The sequence below is a fragment of the Haemorhous mexicanus genome, chromosome 2 (genome assembly GCF_027477595.1).
Source record: "Haemorhous mexicanus isolate bHaeMex1 chromosome 2, bHaeMex1.pri, whole genome shotgun sequence".
Taxonomy (NCBI): Eukaryota; Metazoa; Chordata; class Aves; order Passeriformes; family Fringillidae; genus Haemorhous; species Haemorhous mexicanus.
This window is the reverse complement of record NC_082342.1, coordinates 118,738,708-118,757,111: the sequence shown is the minus strand read 5'-3', so window position 1 is coordinate 118,757,111 and position 18,404 is coordinate 118,738,708. Positions and strand designations below refer to the sequence as shown.

At 43.0% G+C, this 18,404-nt stretch overlaps 1 protein-coding gene across 1 annotated transcript in view; it reads right to left on the bottom strand.

The window, feature by feature from the left end:
• Window positions 1-1,846: 1,846 nt before the first annotated feature.
• The window catches only part of DSCAM (DS cell adhesion molecule), a 498,888-nt gene continuing 482,330 nt past the window's right edge, over window positions 1,847-18,404 (bottom strand). The window contains exon 33 of the mRNA XM_059840105.1: window positions 1,847-2,804. Coding sequence (XP_059696088.1) covers window positions 2,461-2,804 — 344 coding nt within the window. The 3' untranslated portion in view covers window positions 1,847-2,460. The remainder of the gene's footprint in view (window positions 2,805-18,404) is intronic.

The window sequence follows — 18,404 nt, the reverse complement described above, 5'->3', positions numbered from 1 at the left end:
CAAACCTCAATTTTGTCCAAAAGCTTTTCACCTTTTTGCAGAGGACAAGGAGGAAGCTTTGAATATAGAATATGAAAGTGTTTGGAGACTCAAAAGTTCTGAATGCTACTGAGTAAATCAGTTTTTATTTCTACATGCAGTGCTAATGCCCCATCCACCTCAAGCTGAGCACAGCAGAAAGACTTTTGAGGGAATGAAATAGGACTGAATTGCCCCAAAATCTTCTATAAAAGTTTCATTTTCTGTGCTTTTTCAATGGGAAATAGTAAAAGAAATTTCTTTCTGCATGTTTTAATTAGGTTCTTATTAACACCATTTTTCTCTGTGGAAAAGAGAACTAACACATCAAACCAAAGCAAATGAAGAGCTTAATCTTTTTTTCATGGAATTGTTAAGCTTGGAAAAGAACTTCAAGATCATTGAGCCCAACCTTTGACTGAACACCCCCACTAAAAGATCTAAAACATAGTGCTATCAACTATCAACTAAAACATTGTGCTAATAGATAGTTACTTCATTCTGTTTGGAAATCCTTAATGGGTAATTCTTAACAATACATTTTTAATTTCTGGTTTGGAGGCAAAAGGTTGGCTGTTGCTTTTTTTTGTTGTTGTTTGGGTTTTTTTTGTTTTTTTGGCGGGGGGGAGGTTGGTTTGGTTTGTTTCTTTTTTGGGGTACTTTAAAGCAATTTTTAATGTTTTATGACCGTATTGGTCAGACATGCAGGCTAGATGGGGAATGATCCCTTAACTGAGTGACATCTCAGCAATCTGCAGGTCTAGGAGGAGTACATACCTTGAGGATGTCTTCATCTGGCCTCTTCTGTTCAACTCTGCAGACCTTGAGCCCTTGGGCTTGGCAGAGCTATGGGTGCAAGCACAACCTGGTTCATTTCAAGACACTTTAAGTACTTGGCTCACTTCGTGCCCTTTCAACAGCACAATCCCATCAAAACCAGTGACAAAACAACCACTCATTGCTGCACTTTTGTGTTTTAGAACAGTCTGAGTTGAGCACTGTGCAGAAATGTTCGTGTTAACAATGCCCACAGCCACGGAAATCCTGGGGAGCTCCCACCCTGCCCAAGCACTCCGAGCTCTGCTGCTGCCAGAGCACAGCTGGCACCTCCAGCCAGTGCTGAACAACACTTTGGCACCAATTTGGGATGCTCTGCTCCGTTTTGCCTTGGCCAGGAGACACATAAGGAGGCACTTAGCAAGGCTGTTGTGTTAAAAACACTGACTTTGGTACTCAATCATTTATGCTCTGCATAAAACAAGCAATATCACTTCTCATGGAATCAGAGGATGCAACAAAGTAATATGAGCTGACAGCTCCCACGTAACAAGCTTTTTTTCCCTCTAGAGAAAGACCTGGAATAACTTTTTTCCTCCCATTTTTCCTATTATGGGAAAAGTTGTTGGTTTTTTTCCACCCCGGTCCTTACGTAAGCAAAGAATTTCCATAAGAGCTGCTCCCAAATGGAATAAAGATCCATTTCTAAGGAGGAAGTAAAGTAACGTCAGTGCATTTCCTGTGATCCAAAAAATATTGAGGCTCAACCAAAGCCTGCTGGTGTGAAATGGAGCAAATGCTGAGAGTCCTGGGTGATTTTGGTTCAGAGCACTCAGGGCTTGCACCCTTCTGCCTCTGCCCCATGGCAGAAAAAAAGTGAACCCCAATTATTTTTCCAAAAATGTGACCCCTGAGTTCCTTTTCTTTTTTTCCCAAGGCACAAGAAGACATTACTCAGAGGATGGCACTGACATGATATCACACTTTGGGAAAACCACAGCAAAAGGTGATGGAAGCAGACATCACAAATAAAGGCAGAAGACCCTTTTATTTCGCATAGACAAAATGCAAAGAGTGTCTCATTAAATTAATATTAAAAAAAAACCCAAATCAATCTCCTCACTCCACTGACATCACTCATCCTAATTAACAACAAAAAAAGAACAATCAAGGACCCATTTTCTAATTAAAAAAAAAAAAAGTGCAAACATGACAAAAGACTTTTCGTTTTTCCAAATCAATGTTCCTGTTGAATTCACAAAGAGGGTGATTTTTTTTTTGTGATTTTTTTTTCCCTTTTAAATCTTGTCTGATGGAACTTCCAGTTAAAATGTTTTTGTTAAGTCTCCATGCACTTCGTAGAAAATCAGTAAAAACACAAACGCTTGTGAAGATCAGAAAACTGGACTCTTTTACCCAAAAATTCAGATGTCCAGTCAGATGAAGCTCACACTCAGACAGAAAAAAAGCAAGAGAGTCTTTGCACTGTCTGTCGTTCATATTATTATTTTTTTTTGTCAAATATTTTGGCAATCTTCTTCTTTAATTATAAATATTGGAATTCAATAAAAAAAAGGTAGCTTTCATTGGACTTTTTTTTTGTTTTGTTTTGTTTTGTTTTTCAGTGTAAATATTTACAGCCACTGTCCAGCCATGCTCTTTTCGTTATACCAGGGTGTAAGATTTTGCGTAGGGATTGTTTCCTTTCAAGTGGCCCCGGGAGTCCAGCAGGGATTCTTGGGAGCTGCTCATTTTTGCTTGAGCCTGTCCTAGCTCAGCTCCTTCTCGCTGAGGTAACGTTGCCACAGCACCAGGTTGCCATGACTGGACATCTCTCGTGGAGGATGTCTCCATGGGGATCGGCTCCAGCACGGTGGGACGCTTCAAGGTTCGGCTTTTCTGTGGCTCCAAGCAGGCTTGCCCCAAACCCAGGTCTCTGCTCGTGCCCTGCACGCCACGGTTCAATAAAAAGTCCATCCTAAGGTAGGGTGGCAAATGCATGAGATCACCTGGGGAGGCAAAAGGGAGAAGAGAGATTTTATTTTGGGTTGTGCACTACGCGGCGCTCACCCAGCGGGAGCGACTCGAGGCGGTTTGGCCACCAAAGGGGAGGATCTGTGATCAGAATTGGTGATTGACAGGTTATTTGTCAGCCATTTACTGTGCTATGATTTTACAGAATTGTGCAACAAATTCCTTTTGGGCAGATCCACAAGAATTCACTCTGAGTATTTGCTTTCACAATGGAATGAGAAGTGCAGTGTTCGTTACATGTACTCACAGCATGAAGGAAATAAAATGAAAAGACCAGGAGCTTTTTCTCAAAATCTGAACAGAAAAGGTCTTGGTTTTCCTTTGTCAAAACTTGGAAAATGTGGAGGCTCAGTAAATTTCTGATTTTCATCTTCCATTTTAAATGGAAACCTTCACAATTCCAATTAACGAGTCCCAGTCTTGAGCAGAATGACTAAACTATTTAAAATGGATCTAAGAGCATTAAGGCTGTAATCTTCAAGAGATTTCTTACTAAAACAGAAACATTCTTGTCCTCGTATAACAAAATTTAACTGCCAACCATCATCACTGTGTTTAATTCACTAATAATTTTTTACCACTCTGACCACCAAGATGCTGCTGGTTTCGTGGTAACAAAATGCACTGGGACTGGCACCTGAGCTCTTGCATCAACTTTCTGCTGTGTATTGTCAAGAAAACCTCTTATTCATTATTTCTCCTGACTCCTGGGCCTGTTAGGCATTCATGATGTTCCTTCAAGGAAATGAGAGGCAATCAGGCACATAATGACATTCCCTTCTAAAAATATTTAATGGTGCAACCTCACCTATGTATGGAAAAAAAAGCACAGTTACAGGAGAATTCAGAACAGTATTTTCCTTTCTTTACAGATCTCTGCAGGTATGGAGTTGCTTTTTTTTGATGGTTGATATCAAACCCAGAGTCTCATCTACAGATGGGATGCATCCTGAATGTTTAAAGCAGGAGACTCTTGGCACCACACCACCTGTGTAGCTCTCCATGAGCTATTTGCAGCAGGAGAAATTAAGGCTGACCTGTGCCAGTGGCATAAACAACAGACCAGGAAAGCAGTTCTTCATAATAAAACTATGTTTAACAATTTTGTTCTTTCTAGCCCAGCTAAAAGCTGTCCAATGACCTAAAATAAAACAGGTCCTCTGCTTTCCCACGTAAGTCAAGGCACTGCAAGTCTTAGCTAAAAGACCAACAGCATCTGCTCTATCTGTAATTCCAGGTCACAGACAGAGAATTGCTGAGGAGTTGCATTTGGCCAGAATCCTTGTTTATTCCTATAGAAATCCCTCAGGCACAGTCTAACACCATATGTTTTTTTCTGGATGCATCTCCAGCACAGGCTCACAGCACGTGGTGTTCTACCCCCGTGGAGTAAGATGGGAGTATCTCAAGATGAGCCTGACACACACCGTGGAGTTGGAGGGAGAGGGGGAGGTTTGTCATGGTAATCACACTGATTGCCTCTTCAGAAATGGCTGGTGTTAACTTTAATTGGTTTTACTCCTTGGTTTGCCTGGTTCTCCTACAGTGCCTTCCATGCCAAGCACAATTCTGCCTGTCAGGCCTGTTTCAGCTGAGACAGCAACGCTGCTGCTGCTGCTTCTGGGATGAAGGACAGCAGGACATGGACACAGGAGCAGGGAGGCACCAAGTCCCTGCACTTCTCCCCAGGCACTGAGCCAAGCTGCCCGTGGGCACATCTGTGCTGTCCAACACCTGCCCTGTCCCCTTGGCACCCAGACCTCCTGGTCACATCTGTTCCTCTGCTTCTGCATCCCCTTGTAGTGCAAGTCCTTCCAAAATGCAATTGTGGGGTTGGTTTGCTCCAAAGAGCATTCCCTGTGAGGGAGGAGACAGCAGGATGGGAAGTTCTTGTGTCACTTGCTCCCTGTGGCTGTGCCTTGTGCAGCACTGTGATATTCTGGAGAATTGTGTTCTGTTCCTACCCCACTCCTCCCCAGAGGGAGAGAGGGAGGAGTGTGGGAGTGAGAGTGATGCTCCCCACATCTCTCTGCCCTCTGCCCAATGGAGGTTTTGAGGAGCTTGGTTTGACTGCCTCAGCTGTGGGGGTTTCACTGTCAGGGCCAGCAAAATGCACCTCTGAGGTGGCAACAGCAGGTGTGAGAGCTTTGGGACTAATTCTAATGCCAAAGTGAGGACTTCCCTCTCGCCAGGAATGTTTAGAGACTGCTGGGGTCAGAAAGGGGGGTTTTTCTCCCACTCCCATGCTCCATTGGGGTCCCTCAGCTCAAGCAGAGGAGGAAAAACTTTCTATGTTGAGCCCAATCCTGGAGCACCTCTGCTGTGGAGAGAGGAGGGGAGAGCTGGGGATGTTCAGCCTGGAGAAGACAGGGATCCAGGGAGACCTCAGATCCCCCTCCAGTTCCTAGAGGGGCTCCAAGACAGGTGGAGAGGGACTTGGGACAAGGGCATGGGGTGATATGATAAGGAATAATGGCTTTAAACTAAAAGAGAGTAGGGTTAGATGGAATATTGGGAATTAGGAATTGTTCTCTGGGAGGGTGGGCAGGCCCTGGCACAGGGTGCCCAGAGCAGCTGTGGCTGCCCCCTGGATCCCTGGCAGTGCCCAAGGCCAGGCTGGACACTGGGGCTTGGAGCAGCCTGGCACAGTGGGAGGTGTCCCTGCCATGGCAGGGGTGGCACTGGATGATCTTTGCCCTCCCTTCCAACCCAAACCACTCCATGTTTCCATTTCCCACAACAACTGGCCTTTTCCCAGAGGTGTCTGTCACCCACCACTGCCTGTGAGGGGCTGTCACTGCCTTGTTAACACCAGCCAGGACATTTTACACCTGCTCCCTCTTTCTACTGCATTTCCTGCTTTTTTTTTTTTTGGTTGGCTTTCCAGGAAGGAGCTGGTGTGGAGCAGCAGCTGGAGCGTGGCTCTCTGACAGCTCCCCGTGGGTCCCTCACTGGGCTGATTCTGTGCCTTGGCACATTTGCTGCTTCTTGGGAGCCATGGGTATCAGTGGACTACAAAAAAGATGAGCATTGAACCTTACAGAGATGGAGGCTGGTTTTCAAGCTGCTGTCTAGACATTTCTCAAGTGTATTTAGGAGCTTGGAGCTATGTAAAAAAGACCTTTCCCCCCCCTCCTTAAATCTACATAAGAAAGCATAGTCAATAATCTGTGTAAACAATATGCAGTCATTTTACTGCAATTTTCTAAATGTCTGGGGGCAAAGTTCCAGCAGGATTTCAGTAATGAGAAACCACAGAGTGTAACTTGTTCTCCAAAGCTGGGTACTCAAAGCACAATCTCTGCCATGGTTTATGCAGAGCCCTCATTATTTGATGTGATGTACACATTTTCCCATCATAAAAAGCGTCAGTGCTCCTTCTCATCTGCAAGGAGCATCTCTCCCTGCAACTGCTTATAAAACAGGGCACATTATTAAAATCACTGGCAAAGAAAAATTTTGAGAATGGAACTTTTTTTCCTTCTGTGCTAGGGTTGAAACGGTCTCGCAGGATGAAAAAAAAAAAAGTCTTTGATTTAGAAGAACTAATGGGTTTCTGACTTGAAAACACAATCTTTGAAATGTAACCACGGGGGTTCACCTTTGCCATTCCTACATCAATTCTGAAGGTGTTTTTTGAGCAGAAAAAAAAGGTTTCTTGCTGGATCTCTGGAGCTGCTTGGAAAGACTTTGGTTCTTATCCTCTGGACACAACAGTGTAGGCAATTTTTGGTTTCTTGCTGTTCAGCTGAATGATGTTTTTTTGGGCAAAACATTATGAAGTTTCAGGATGGTTCATTGCCTTTGATGCTCTAATTACCACTTTTCAGCTATGTTTGTGCCTTATTAGTAATGAAAGCAAACCTTTCAAGTGCATGAGCACTGTAAATGAGCATGTTTAATAATTCATGCATTTTGGCTTAATTAGTACAAAAGACATTCTAAAACTCCCATTTTCTGATGCATTTTTAAAAATGGGGTTTGGACGGGATGATCTTCAGAGGTCCCTTCCCACCCTGACCTTTCAGTGATTCTGTAATTTTTTAAGAAAGGAGGATTTGCTGTAAAGGAACCTTGAGTTTGTACAGAAATAAGCATCCAGTCAAATCTGAATGATGCAATTTAAGCCAGAGCTACCTCAGTCTTTTTTTTGTCCTTAATGGCCAGCCCTCTAATGAATTATTTAGTATGGTACATTTAAGAAAATGTTAGTTCAAATAAATATTTGTGAACAAATGCTAAAAATCACTTAACTGTGATATTTACAATAAGCAACACATTCTACCAAACAGGGAGTATTTTCTGAGTTTATGCAACACTGAATAAAAATAATTTATCCTTATTTCAGTACAACTAAGCTGATATAAAACACTTTGCAAAAAAACCAACAGATGTTTTTAGCCATATTCCAGAGGTCAGCTTCAGATGTGGGAAGGGTTGGGGTGAATTTGACAGGCTACATGCAGGGAAAAACATCACTGCTGAATTTTCTTGGATTTTATTCAAGATAGCTGTCTTGTCTGCAGAACTGAACCAAGCTGAGAAGCACTCCTTTCTCCCAAAAGATTTACCTCATTCCTCTTTCAAATGCCAGAGAGCTTGCATGGTGTTTTTCTTTCATCTACTCCGGAACAAAAAATTTCTAAGGATTTGTGCTATTTTCAATACAAGGATCATCACAGACTGCAAAAAAAGATGCTCTTACCAAGTTTTTACATGAGAGGTCAATGCATTTTCTCATGAATCAGAGCCTCCACTAAAGCAAAAGCAATTTGTCTTCACAACACTCCAACAGAGATACCATCAGTGAGGGTGACAGCCTGAGGGTTTTCAAGTTGTGGTTGCCATGTGGAGGAAATTCTGTGCTATTTGAGAGATTATCTCAGAAAGTTTTGAGAAGCAGGGCTGGTGACTGTGACAGGGTGTTTTAGTTAACAAAGGTCAGGATGAGACTGCTTGAACAGGGCATTCACACATCCTGCTTCAAGAGTGAGTGGGCAAAAAATAAAGCTCTCAGAGATTGCTCTGGGATGATTCCATGGGATCAGAAACCATGCCAGGGTTGAGTCCCTGCAGCCCTGTTAGCTCAGGGAAGGTGTTGATGTAATTATGTTGATTTAGGAGCAAATTATGACCTGGTGCAGTGCTGGGGGTGCACAAGTGCTGAGTGCAGGTGGAGTCCAGCTCTGTTGGGCATCTCCTGGCTTTGCTGACTGTGGAAGGGGAAGCACTGATGGGATGTTGTGTTTTCCTTTGAAAGGAAGCAAAGGAGACAGAGCTGCTGACGTAGTTCCAAGCTCAGGTTTATCCTGATTAAAAAATTACAGTTGGTTTTTCCAGCTCACTAGCACAGTAAATAAATCAGTGAAGCCTCTGCTGCTACTCACAGGCTGTTTTTCAGGACAAAGACTGCCTATAAGGGAAAACCTGCATTAGAAACGAGGAAAGAGTGAAGGGTTTGCAAGGACAGAGTGAGAGGTTTGCTGAAAAAAAACGAGTGTAAGTGATGCTCAGAGGCCTTTGTCACATCCAGAACTGACACACCATTAAAAACTTAGCAGGCAAAGCTTTCTTGGACAGCAGCAGCTTGGTCTGAAGCCAGGCTGATAGCAGCAGTAACATTTCTCACAATTGCTGCTGTCAGTGTTGGAGACCTGCTGGTGCTCCCTCCCTGTCCATCTCGGGTCCGCACTGCGCCGAAATCATCCCCTCACCTGCAGGGCTCTGCAGCACCAGGGACAAACACACTTAATGAGCAATAAAGCCAATTATTTGCTTAGCTTGGCCCTGTGTCTTGCTCAGCCAAGAAGGGGGGGTGAGGAGGATCAGTCCTGCACCTCCTTGCTTGGCTGCTACGGGTCCCAGGATCAGCTCAGTGCGGAGCTGCCTTCCCAATTTGCTGGATAATTGTTATTTTCTTGCAGCAAAATGCCACAAGTAGAGTAAAAAATTCTGAAGAGTGCCTTGAATGCCAGGGCTCCAATTTCTAGAGCCAGTGTTTTTCAGTAATGGAGATGGAATTTTCACATGCAAATTTCTGACTGGCCATATGAGTGAGAATCTCAGCTCGCTCTCTGTCAACAGGAACACACCATTATCAGCACACACAGGCTCCTGCTGAGGCCCCTTTTTCAAGACAAAAACTGGATTTATAAATCCTCTGAGGTGATCCAGAATAAATGGCAGAAGGTGTGAGAACAGCCAAGCAGCAGAAGGGGAAAGGAAGGAAGGAGGAGACAGGGCACAGCTCCCTCATTAGTGAAAAAGCTGCTGTGAGAGCAGGAACGTGCCCTTCCCTTCTCCAGAGCAGCTTCAACCTCTGCTCAGGTGCCCAGGAAAAATGATTAAAGTGCTCAGCATTTGGGGGGTACTTTTAAACTGACTGAATGCAGGATTCATTTCAGCTGCCACCTTGCCCTTCCTGGCTCTCTGACCCACAGCATCACATCCTCTTGTGCTTCTCTCTGTGTTTCAGCAGGCAGTAAAACACCCCACCCTTATGCTGTTCATATTTTTCACCTAAAAAGGTGAAAAAAGAAATAGCCAGGTTTCCCATTTCTAGCTGGAGAAATCAGCATTCCCTGTCACCCCTGCAGGGCTGTACTTTATAACTTTCTACACAAAAACTGCACCCTCATGGATGGTTTGGAGATCCATAACACCTTGTTAAATGTTTCACATTGCAGTCTGCTAGAACTGGCATTTTCATAAAAATACTCAAAATACCAGCTGTGATTCACAGAGCAAAATAAAAACAACAGTTGCTGTTGACTACAATGGTTGGAGTTATCTCTTAAAGAACACCAGGGTATCAGGAAATCTGTAGTTCAGGAGCCAAATTTGCTACTGCTATAAATCACTGACTCTATTGATTTCAGCAAGACTTTAAATTGATTTCTACTTACTGGAGATTAGGTTTAAGTGACTGAAAATGAGGATTCCAACTAATGTGGACTTTTTTCTCTTTTTTAAAAGGTGATTAATTTTGTTATTTAGATTTAAGCCTTCTGATTCCAAGAAAAAGCCTTTGATCAAGATGTCTTAAAGCAAAAGCATGACTGCTGTAGCTGAACTGAGATCATCCATCTGAACTCCACTGACATAACAGACTGTGCAGCTGCCTGGGAGGATGGCAGGAGCCTTGATTATCACATTGTTACCTCTTCCTGGAAGATCTAATGGAACAGGAATCCAAGCACGTTTTTGGTTTGCATTTCTCTAAGCAGAACTTAAGTCTCTAACACAGTGCTGCACTTTCAAAAGACCTGCCAGATGCTTTGTCCTTTCCAGAAGTAACTTTAAGGGGAACTGAGGTATTTTTAAGGGCTTCTCTGACACTGAGCTGAGTAAGGAAGGAAAAATTGATTAACTCCAGGGGTCAGAGAGATTTAGACCCTATGGATAAACCATGTGGATGTCCAGCCTCACAGGGCTGCTGCACCTGCACAACTGATCCCTTCCTGCTTGCATTGAATGAGGTGTCTAAGTTATAAAAACATGTAAAAGGGCCCTCACTGTGTAAATCAATACCCACTCCAGGACTAAAGGCAGCAAATCTGTCAATAAATAATGAAATGGTGACAGAAAAGGTAAGGCCAGGAGCTCCCTTCCCGTCTGTGCCTTGTCATGCAAGCGGCCTCATGCATTTTTAAGGATGTTCTGAGACAGCACTCTCCTGCCAGTGGCTGGGAAAACTTGGAAAACTGTGCTGGAATACTCGGTGAGCTGCCCCTGGTTAGCAAGGCTGGACTTTTCAAACTCATTTGCTGCTCCTGGGTGCAGTGAACAGAAGCTGCTCAATTATACATCTCTTCAGCTGGGGGTTCAATCGATCGTGGCTCCATGGAAACAGGATTATTCCTGAGGTGTGTTGGGAGCCTGGAGTCAGCACAGAGGCTGGAGAGGTGAGGAGCTTTCAGGGTTCACTGGAATCAGCAGGAGCTGCTCTGTTGACCTCTCCAGGTGTGCGAAATGGATTTGTAAAGGACTCCCAAAACCTGACTGAAAGCTCACAGAGTCTTGTACATCTGTATGCAAACTCTGAGATAAAGTGGGCTGATTAGGAAGGCCATGGAGTAGAGACGACATGGTTGAGAGAGAGATTGAACTAGAAACAAGTTTCAAAAGATAGTCTTGCAAAAAAAAAGCAGGTATTTTGGAGAATTAGAACTGTGAAAGATGCATTGTAGCAAGACCACATGGGGGTAAAATAATAGGTGACCTATTATTGATAAGGTCCTGAAAGCAGGGCTGGATCTGTTCCTGTCTGGATGGAAACCCCTGCTGCTGGTTACCTTGGGCTGGCTGACAGCAAAAATCACACACACCGTGTCCCAACACTGTGAAAGTGAAATTATTTGGCATTTTCAAAATAATAGGTGGTGTTAGAAGTATTAGCAGCATTGTGTGGCAAAAGCTAACAGGCTGAAAAACATTTCTGGGGTATTGAAAGCAGGAAATAGGGTGGCTTCTGATAGAATGGTGTTGAGTTTTACATCTTTTGTGTCTCAGCCTTCTACAAGACTGATAATGGAATAAAATCTTTTAAAATGCCTCTCAGTTGTCCTGTCTCTGTAGAGCAGGGATTTTCCAACATCAGGCTCTGAGCCATCCCTGTGAATTCAGGGACAAACCTGACCATGCCACAACAGCAGGAGAGCAAAAATGCTGCTCATAGAGCTGTGCAGGTCAGGCTAGAGCAGGGAAACCAACATCAGCACTGCCCTGCTCTCTGCTGAGTTAGGGGGGAAGTTCTGCAGGAATTTCTGTAACTCACTCTCCCCAAGTCCATCAGTCTGAATCCCCTGAGTGGTGCTGATGAGGTGCAGCATTGCTTTTTTGTTAATGAATCCCCTGGGACCAGGGGTTCTCACAGCTCTCCCATTTCAATTAGGGATGCTGAATATTTCCATACTGAAATCCACCTGCAGAGCTGTGCTTTAAAGCACACAAAGCTCTTCCATGGAGGGCACAGAGCATCACTACAGCCAGATCAGGACTGGTAAAAACTGAAGGTTTTTTCTCCAGTGATATGATTTCCTGCTTTAATTTCCAAGAAGAGCACAAGCCTGACCTTTCCTGCAGGTAAGGTTTGGTTTCCATTTTCAGGTGTGGTAGTGCCAGCTCTCCTGTAGAGCTCAGATTACACTCAGGTCCTTTTGGCACGGGGGAACAACAAAGCCTGACTTAATTAAATCAGGGATGGCTGTAAATGTCTGCAAGGATCTTAAAGCAGGGCTGGATCTGTTCTTGTCTGGATGGAAACCCCAGCCTTGAACTGACTGACAGCAAAAATCACACACACTGTGTCCCAACACTGCAAAGGTTAAATCATTTGGCATTTTCAAAATTAAAAATCTCATTTTTAATAGAAGTGAGGTTCAAGTTAGGGACACTTAACAGAAGTGTTCTAAAATATCTGTTGTGTTAATTGAAGTAGACACAGCATCTTTGGTTTGATTTGGAACTTTTGCTGGTAGTTTTAACAATTTAATATCGAAGTTATGACTGTAAGAACATGAAAGTAGCTGAAAATTTACTGATAAATGTAATCCTTGCTTAAGGCATAAAGCTCTTCAGTAACTACAGCTCAATCAAATGTGTCTAAAGCTACAAACATGGGTAGTCTAATAGCTGCTGCTTTTATATATATATATATATATATATACACTTATCTATATTTATGGACCACAAAGCAAATAATCCACTTTAGAAAAGCAAAATTAAATTAAAATTAGAAAACTGCTCACTTTTAATAAGACTTTTTTGCCAATCAAAAGGTAGAAAATGGGCATTCTTGGGGGGAGGAGGCTTCCTTAATTTGCAAATTTTAGTCTTGAAAAAATAAAAAAAAAACCCCAAGAGTATCCTGAACCAACACAGTTTGGGATGCTGTTTTTTTTCCAAAGTCAGTGTTAATTTTGAAATCAAAATAAAGAATAAATTAGGAAGCAACAGGAAAAGATTTTTTTTTTTGCTACACATTCCTCACAGTGTCTTTGAGGAACTGGTAGCACTTGTGCACTTGTTTCTCTCCTCAAATTAAAAAATCTCTTCCTAACACCAGATCACTGATTCAGAGGTGACAATTGTAAAAATAATTTACATTACTTGAATCACAGACTCACAGAAGGGTTTGATTTGGATGTTAAAGATCATTTAGGTTCAAATCCTTCCACTCTCCCAGGCTGCTCCAAGCCCAGCCCAGCCTGGCTCTGAACACATCCAGGGATGAGGCAGCCTCAGCTTTTCTGGAAAACCTGTTCCAGTGCCACCAATGATTTGTATTTGTGTTGCAGACATCTCCTAAAGTGCTAAAAATGAGACTTCCACATCACAATAGCACAGAAGCCTTGTAACTGAACAGCTGTCCTATTTAAACTCAAGATTCACACTGATATTGCTTTCCTTTCTGATCCCAGAATATTTCAGCTTCTGATCTGAACCTGTTTAAGTTCATTTTTATTGTACTGGCATGGTTAAAAAACCTGCAGTGTGAGCCCTCCTTTCTGCAAATCTACCAGAATAAAAACCAAAAGCCAAATGATATCAAGTATGTAGTCACATCAAATTAAATGCAGAATTAAATGGTTTTCATCCCTGCAGAACATTCAGCTTTTCTCAGCTGAAGGAGAAAAAGCTCCTGATACTCCACAGAAATAAAACCTGAGACAAGATCAAGGCAATTTCCTCTCATCACTGATGTGCCATTTCTAGGATAAGCAGGAAATGGCACAGCCTGTCTTTTTGTGATGTGCTCCTGCTTTTCCAACAGTGCAGCAGAAAACAAAGAGAAGGTGTTCCATGCACAGAAGGATTTAATATGGAAACATTAGAGATGCTCATCTAGGGGAATAATTTCAGGATACACCACATAAGTATATGTACAAATTAACAGTCATGCTGAGAGTATTTACTACTGTTCAAAGTGTAGGCAAGAAGGTTTTTTTCCCCACTCTCTGCCTCTCCTGTTTTTCCACCTGCTTATTTTGATTTGTCTCCTTATGTACTTCTCTCAAAACTGGATCTTGGTCTCCCACTGTAGAGTCAGGATGGGGATTTCTTTGTTCTGTATACACATCATACACAGTGTGTGTATATATATTCATATTTTTCATAGATATCCTATTTCAAATATTTCATACATATATATTTAATATATATAATCTATATATTATATATATTCTGTATTTCAAGCCAGACAGTGCAAATATAAAACCAAAACAGAAAACAACCCTTATGTCAGCCTTTGTGTACTTTGCTTTGTGATTTCTGAACAACAACAACAGAAAGATACAGAGATTCCTCTGCATCTTCAAGAAATTCAGTTGTGGATCTGGAAACCATGGAATTCATGGAATTATTCCCCATTTTCAGTCAGGATGATATAGTAGGCATGGGGAAAGGAGGCTAAAGGTGAGCTGTCAAGAGTGCCAGCCTTTGCTGAATCCCCTGTGGCCAAATTTGTGTGGATTCAGTCACAGCCAGTGGAGCTCTGTCAGCAGCAAAAATCCAGTCCCTAAATGGACTCCAATCACTGGTCAGGGGGAAAGAGCTCCTTCACCCCTGAACTCACAGGGCAGAGAAAAAGAGTTCACATCTTGGGGCTGACACTGGGAAAATACTGTGCCTTCCATTGCTGCCTGGTCCCTATTTTTCTCATTATGCTAAGCAGATTATTTTTAGCTGCAGCGACTGAATTCTGGAAAAGAAGATTTGTTTCTTGACTTGGGTGTTTAAAACAATATTTAGGCACTGCAGGTGATATCCAGACTGCATTTAAGGGACCCTTGTAAATCTTTTAATAAAGTACTTGCATTCTTTAGCTCAAGGCTTGTCTACACATTGAGGCTTTGCTGTTCAATCATCAGGATTAGTCAAAACGGTAAGAAACTTCTAAATTGGGTCAAAAATGCTAATTAAGGCATTTGAAAAACTGAGATAACCTGGTCATCCAGCAAAGCTGGAGAGGTTAAATCAGTATTTTTTCCTAGTTAATATGCAGTAGGTTTAAGGGCTAGACTAGGGCTGCTGAACTGAGGTGCCCAGCTGTAAAAACCCAAAAAGTGCCCAAATCTGGATGAAGTCTTGGTTGGGAGCAGGCCTGGCCTGGCCTTGGCTGATGTTAAAAGGCAATATCAGCTGGCCAAATCTCCCCTGGGACATGGGGACAAGGAGAAGGGATGGAAAATGGAGAGGAGAGGAATGTTCTTGCTCACCAGGCAAGAACACAAGGACAGCAGGAGGAAAGTGCTTCCAGGGGAGCAGGGGCTGGGAGAAGGGGAGCCCCTGCTCTGTGCAGGTGGAAGGACCCAGGAAAACACCCAGGTTCCCTGTGGAGAGTGGGGTGTCCCTGAAATCTTCATGGCTGTGAAATCAGTCCCTAGAAAATATTTTTTTTTCAGGGTTTGCCTCTCCAAAAATGCCATTTGTCCCCACTCACAAGCAGGCTTCTTTCCAAACTGGTTCCTTTCCCCAGCTGAAAGTTTGTGGAGGAAGTTCTGAGATATAAAATCTTGGGATGCTTTAAATGGGTTTCCAAATCTACTAGAGATCCCTGAGAGACATTTCTTCTCTGGGATCATATTTGGGATGCTTCAGTCCTTCATGTGATCTCTCCCCACTTTTGAGGAGGTGGGATGGTCAAAAATGACCTTGAACTTGTTTTGTGACATCAGGTAGAGAAATTCCTGGTGCAAGTCAAACAAACCCTTAAGGGCAATGTCAAATATAATCAAAGGTTCTTTTTACTGCTGATTAGCCAAAGACAAAAATATAATTGGGGGTCTGATTTTGCAGTACCCCCATGGGAAAGGAAGTTTCTGCAAATTGAAAGAAATGAAAATTTTCTAGATATTTCCCATTCAAGCCCTTGTCTGATGTTATTCCTTCCAAGCATGAACTCCATTGCCAGGGGATACAAGTAAGTGGTCTGTCCACAAAAGAACCCCAGACATAAATAGTACTTGGGATGCAAAAATATCAAAATATTTCCCAGTTAATAGTGGTTCTTTTCTCCAGCACAATAATTTAGGAGTAAAGAGAAGAAAAAACCCAACAGGCTTCTTGGCTGAGGCTATTACTGAGATTTAAAATTATAATAATGGGAATCTATTTTTAATAAACTGCTCCAGCAATGTTTATTGCAGTGAAGAATAACTGTTATGATAACTCAATTTGTGATTATTATTCTTAAAACAGAAAAAAAAGGGAACATTATTATAAACCTCTTTGAACCTCTACAATTATCTTCCATTTTTCTACATTACAGACTCTTTGATGGCACAGTGGGAGATAGGAAGAGAGTGCATTTCTTTCCATTTTCTGTCCCTTTCTTGGAGGATGAGGGACTGACTCATTTGTTAACCTCACAGGTAAACTTGGGTTTACAACTGTTGAAATTTATGAATATTTATAGGAAAAATTGCCTCAGTTTTGCTCTGCTTCAATGATTCCTTGAGGACCTGATCTTACTAACCAAACTGGTAGTTAATGACAGCTGTGGACAGGAGAACAAAAATCCAAATCCCAGATTTCTGGAGTTTTGATGCTGAGAAAGATGCAATGAAAACAATGTGCTGCCACCATTTTTACAGCTTGAAGGATTTTAACACTGCACAGGAGCTGAGAGGACCCACTTTTGTAAAGGATGGGGTTTATCCCACAGCTGTAAAATCCTGCTGTGCTGTTTTTACTGCTTCAGTTTTCTCTTTTAAGGTGCCTCCTGGGACACATGACTATTCTGATGGCTTCCTGAAAAATGTCACCATCTACAGGCAGTCACATTCAAGGTGTGGGCAGATGAGGTCTGACAGCTCTGTGCAGTCCCCAACACCTCATGAGCAGGTCTGCATCCATCCCTGCACTTTGGGGAAGCTGTGCAGAGGCTGTGGTTAGGCAGCAATTCCAGTTTGCTTGGCAGTTTGTAATGGGAGAGTATAAAAGGGAAAATGGTGGTGCTGTTGTTAATGATGAGGCATGAACTACAAATAATCACAGAATCCCAGAATGGTTTGGGGTTGGAAGGGAGGGCAAAGATCATCCAGGGCCAGCCCTGCCATGGCAGGGACACCTCCCATTGTGCCAGGCTGCTCCAAGCCCCAGTGTCCAACCTGGCCTTGGGCACTGCCAGGGATCCAGGTGTCACCGACATGTTTTATGAAAAATCCTTTCCTTAGGATTTTTCCTCCTGAGAAGCTGAGAGGCCTCAGGAACAAACTGCAAACAATTCTTATCTGCTGCTGTGGAATGCAGCAGGTGGATCTGGGATTGGGCTCATCTGGTTGTTTCTAATTAATGGCCAATCACAGTCCACCTCTCTCAGACCATCTCGGTCAGAGACAAACCTTTGTTATTCATTCCTTTTCTATTCTTAGCCAGCCTTCTGATGAAATCCTTTCTTCTATTCTTTTAGTATAGTTTTAATATAATATATATCATAAAATAATAAATCAAACCTTCAGAAACATGGAGTAAAGATTCTCATCTCTTCCCTCACCCTGGGACCCCTGTGAACATTGTCACATCCAGGGGCAGCCACAGCTGCTCTGAAAATCTGTTCCAATCTTATCTTTTTCCAAAAATCTGCTTGGGGTTTTGTGAAGATGAGAACACAAGGATGTGTGGGACATGCTTTCAAAACACCAAATGTTGAAATTAATTAAAAAATATCTTACTTCCATGTTCCATTTCCTTTTGAAAACTCAGATACTCCTGAAGTTTTTTAAGGTTTGTTTTTTTTTTTTTTAATTGAAGACTGTTTAAAAAAATGTTTTCCATATACTTGAAAGTTTTGGCCTGGTGTGAGCACAGTGATGCAGAAAACATCTACAGCTGCTTGTACCATCAGCTGAAGTGTCCTCCTGTCTAGGAGAGCTGGTTGATATTCAAGGATCACCTTCTCCAAGCTCAGTGAGCAGAAACTCGGGCAAACATTCTAGGAGGACTCTGTGGATGAACAAAAAGCTCCTGGCAAAGCTCAGACACAGAGAGGGAGTACCTAAGAGGATGGAAGCAGGGAAGGTTCCGGGAAGGGAAGGGAAGTTTCAGGAAGGTTCAGGAAGGGAAGGTTTGGGAAGGGAAGGTTTGGGAAGGTTTGGGAAGGGAAGGTTTGGGAAGGTTTGGGAAGGTGTGGGAAGGTTTGGGAAGGTTTGGGAAGGGAAGGTTTGGGAAGGTTTGGGAAGGTTTGGGAAGGGAAGGTTTGGGAAGGGAAGGGAAGGTTTGGGAAGGTTTGGGAAGGTTTGGGAAGGGAAGGTTTGGGAAGGTTTGGGAAGGTTTGGGAAGGGAAGGGAAGGTTTGGGAAGGGAAGGGAAGGTTTGGGAAGGGAAGGTTTGGGAAGGTTTGGGAAGGTTTGGGAAGGGAAGGTTTGGGAAGGTTTGGGAAGGTTTGGGAAGGGAAGGTTTGGGAAGGTTTGGGAAGGTTTGGGAAGGGAAGGGAAGGGAAGGTTTGGGAAGGGAAGGTTTGGGAAGGGAAGGGAAGGTTTGGGAAGGTTTGGGAAGGTTTGGGAAGGGAAGGGAAGGGAAGGGAAGGGAAGGGAAGGGAAGGGAAGGGAAGGGAAGGGAAGGGAAGGGAAGGGA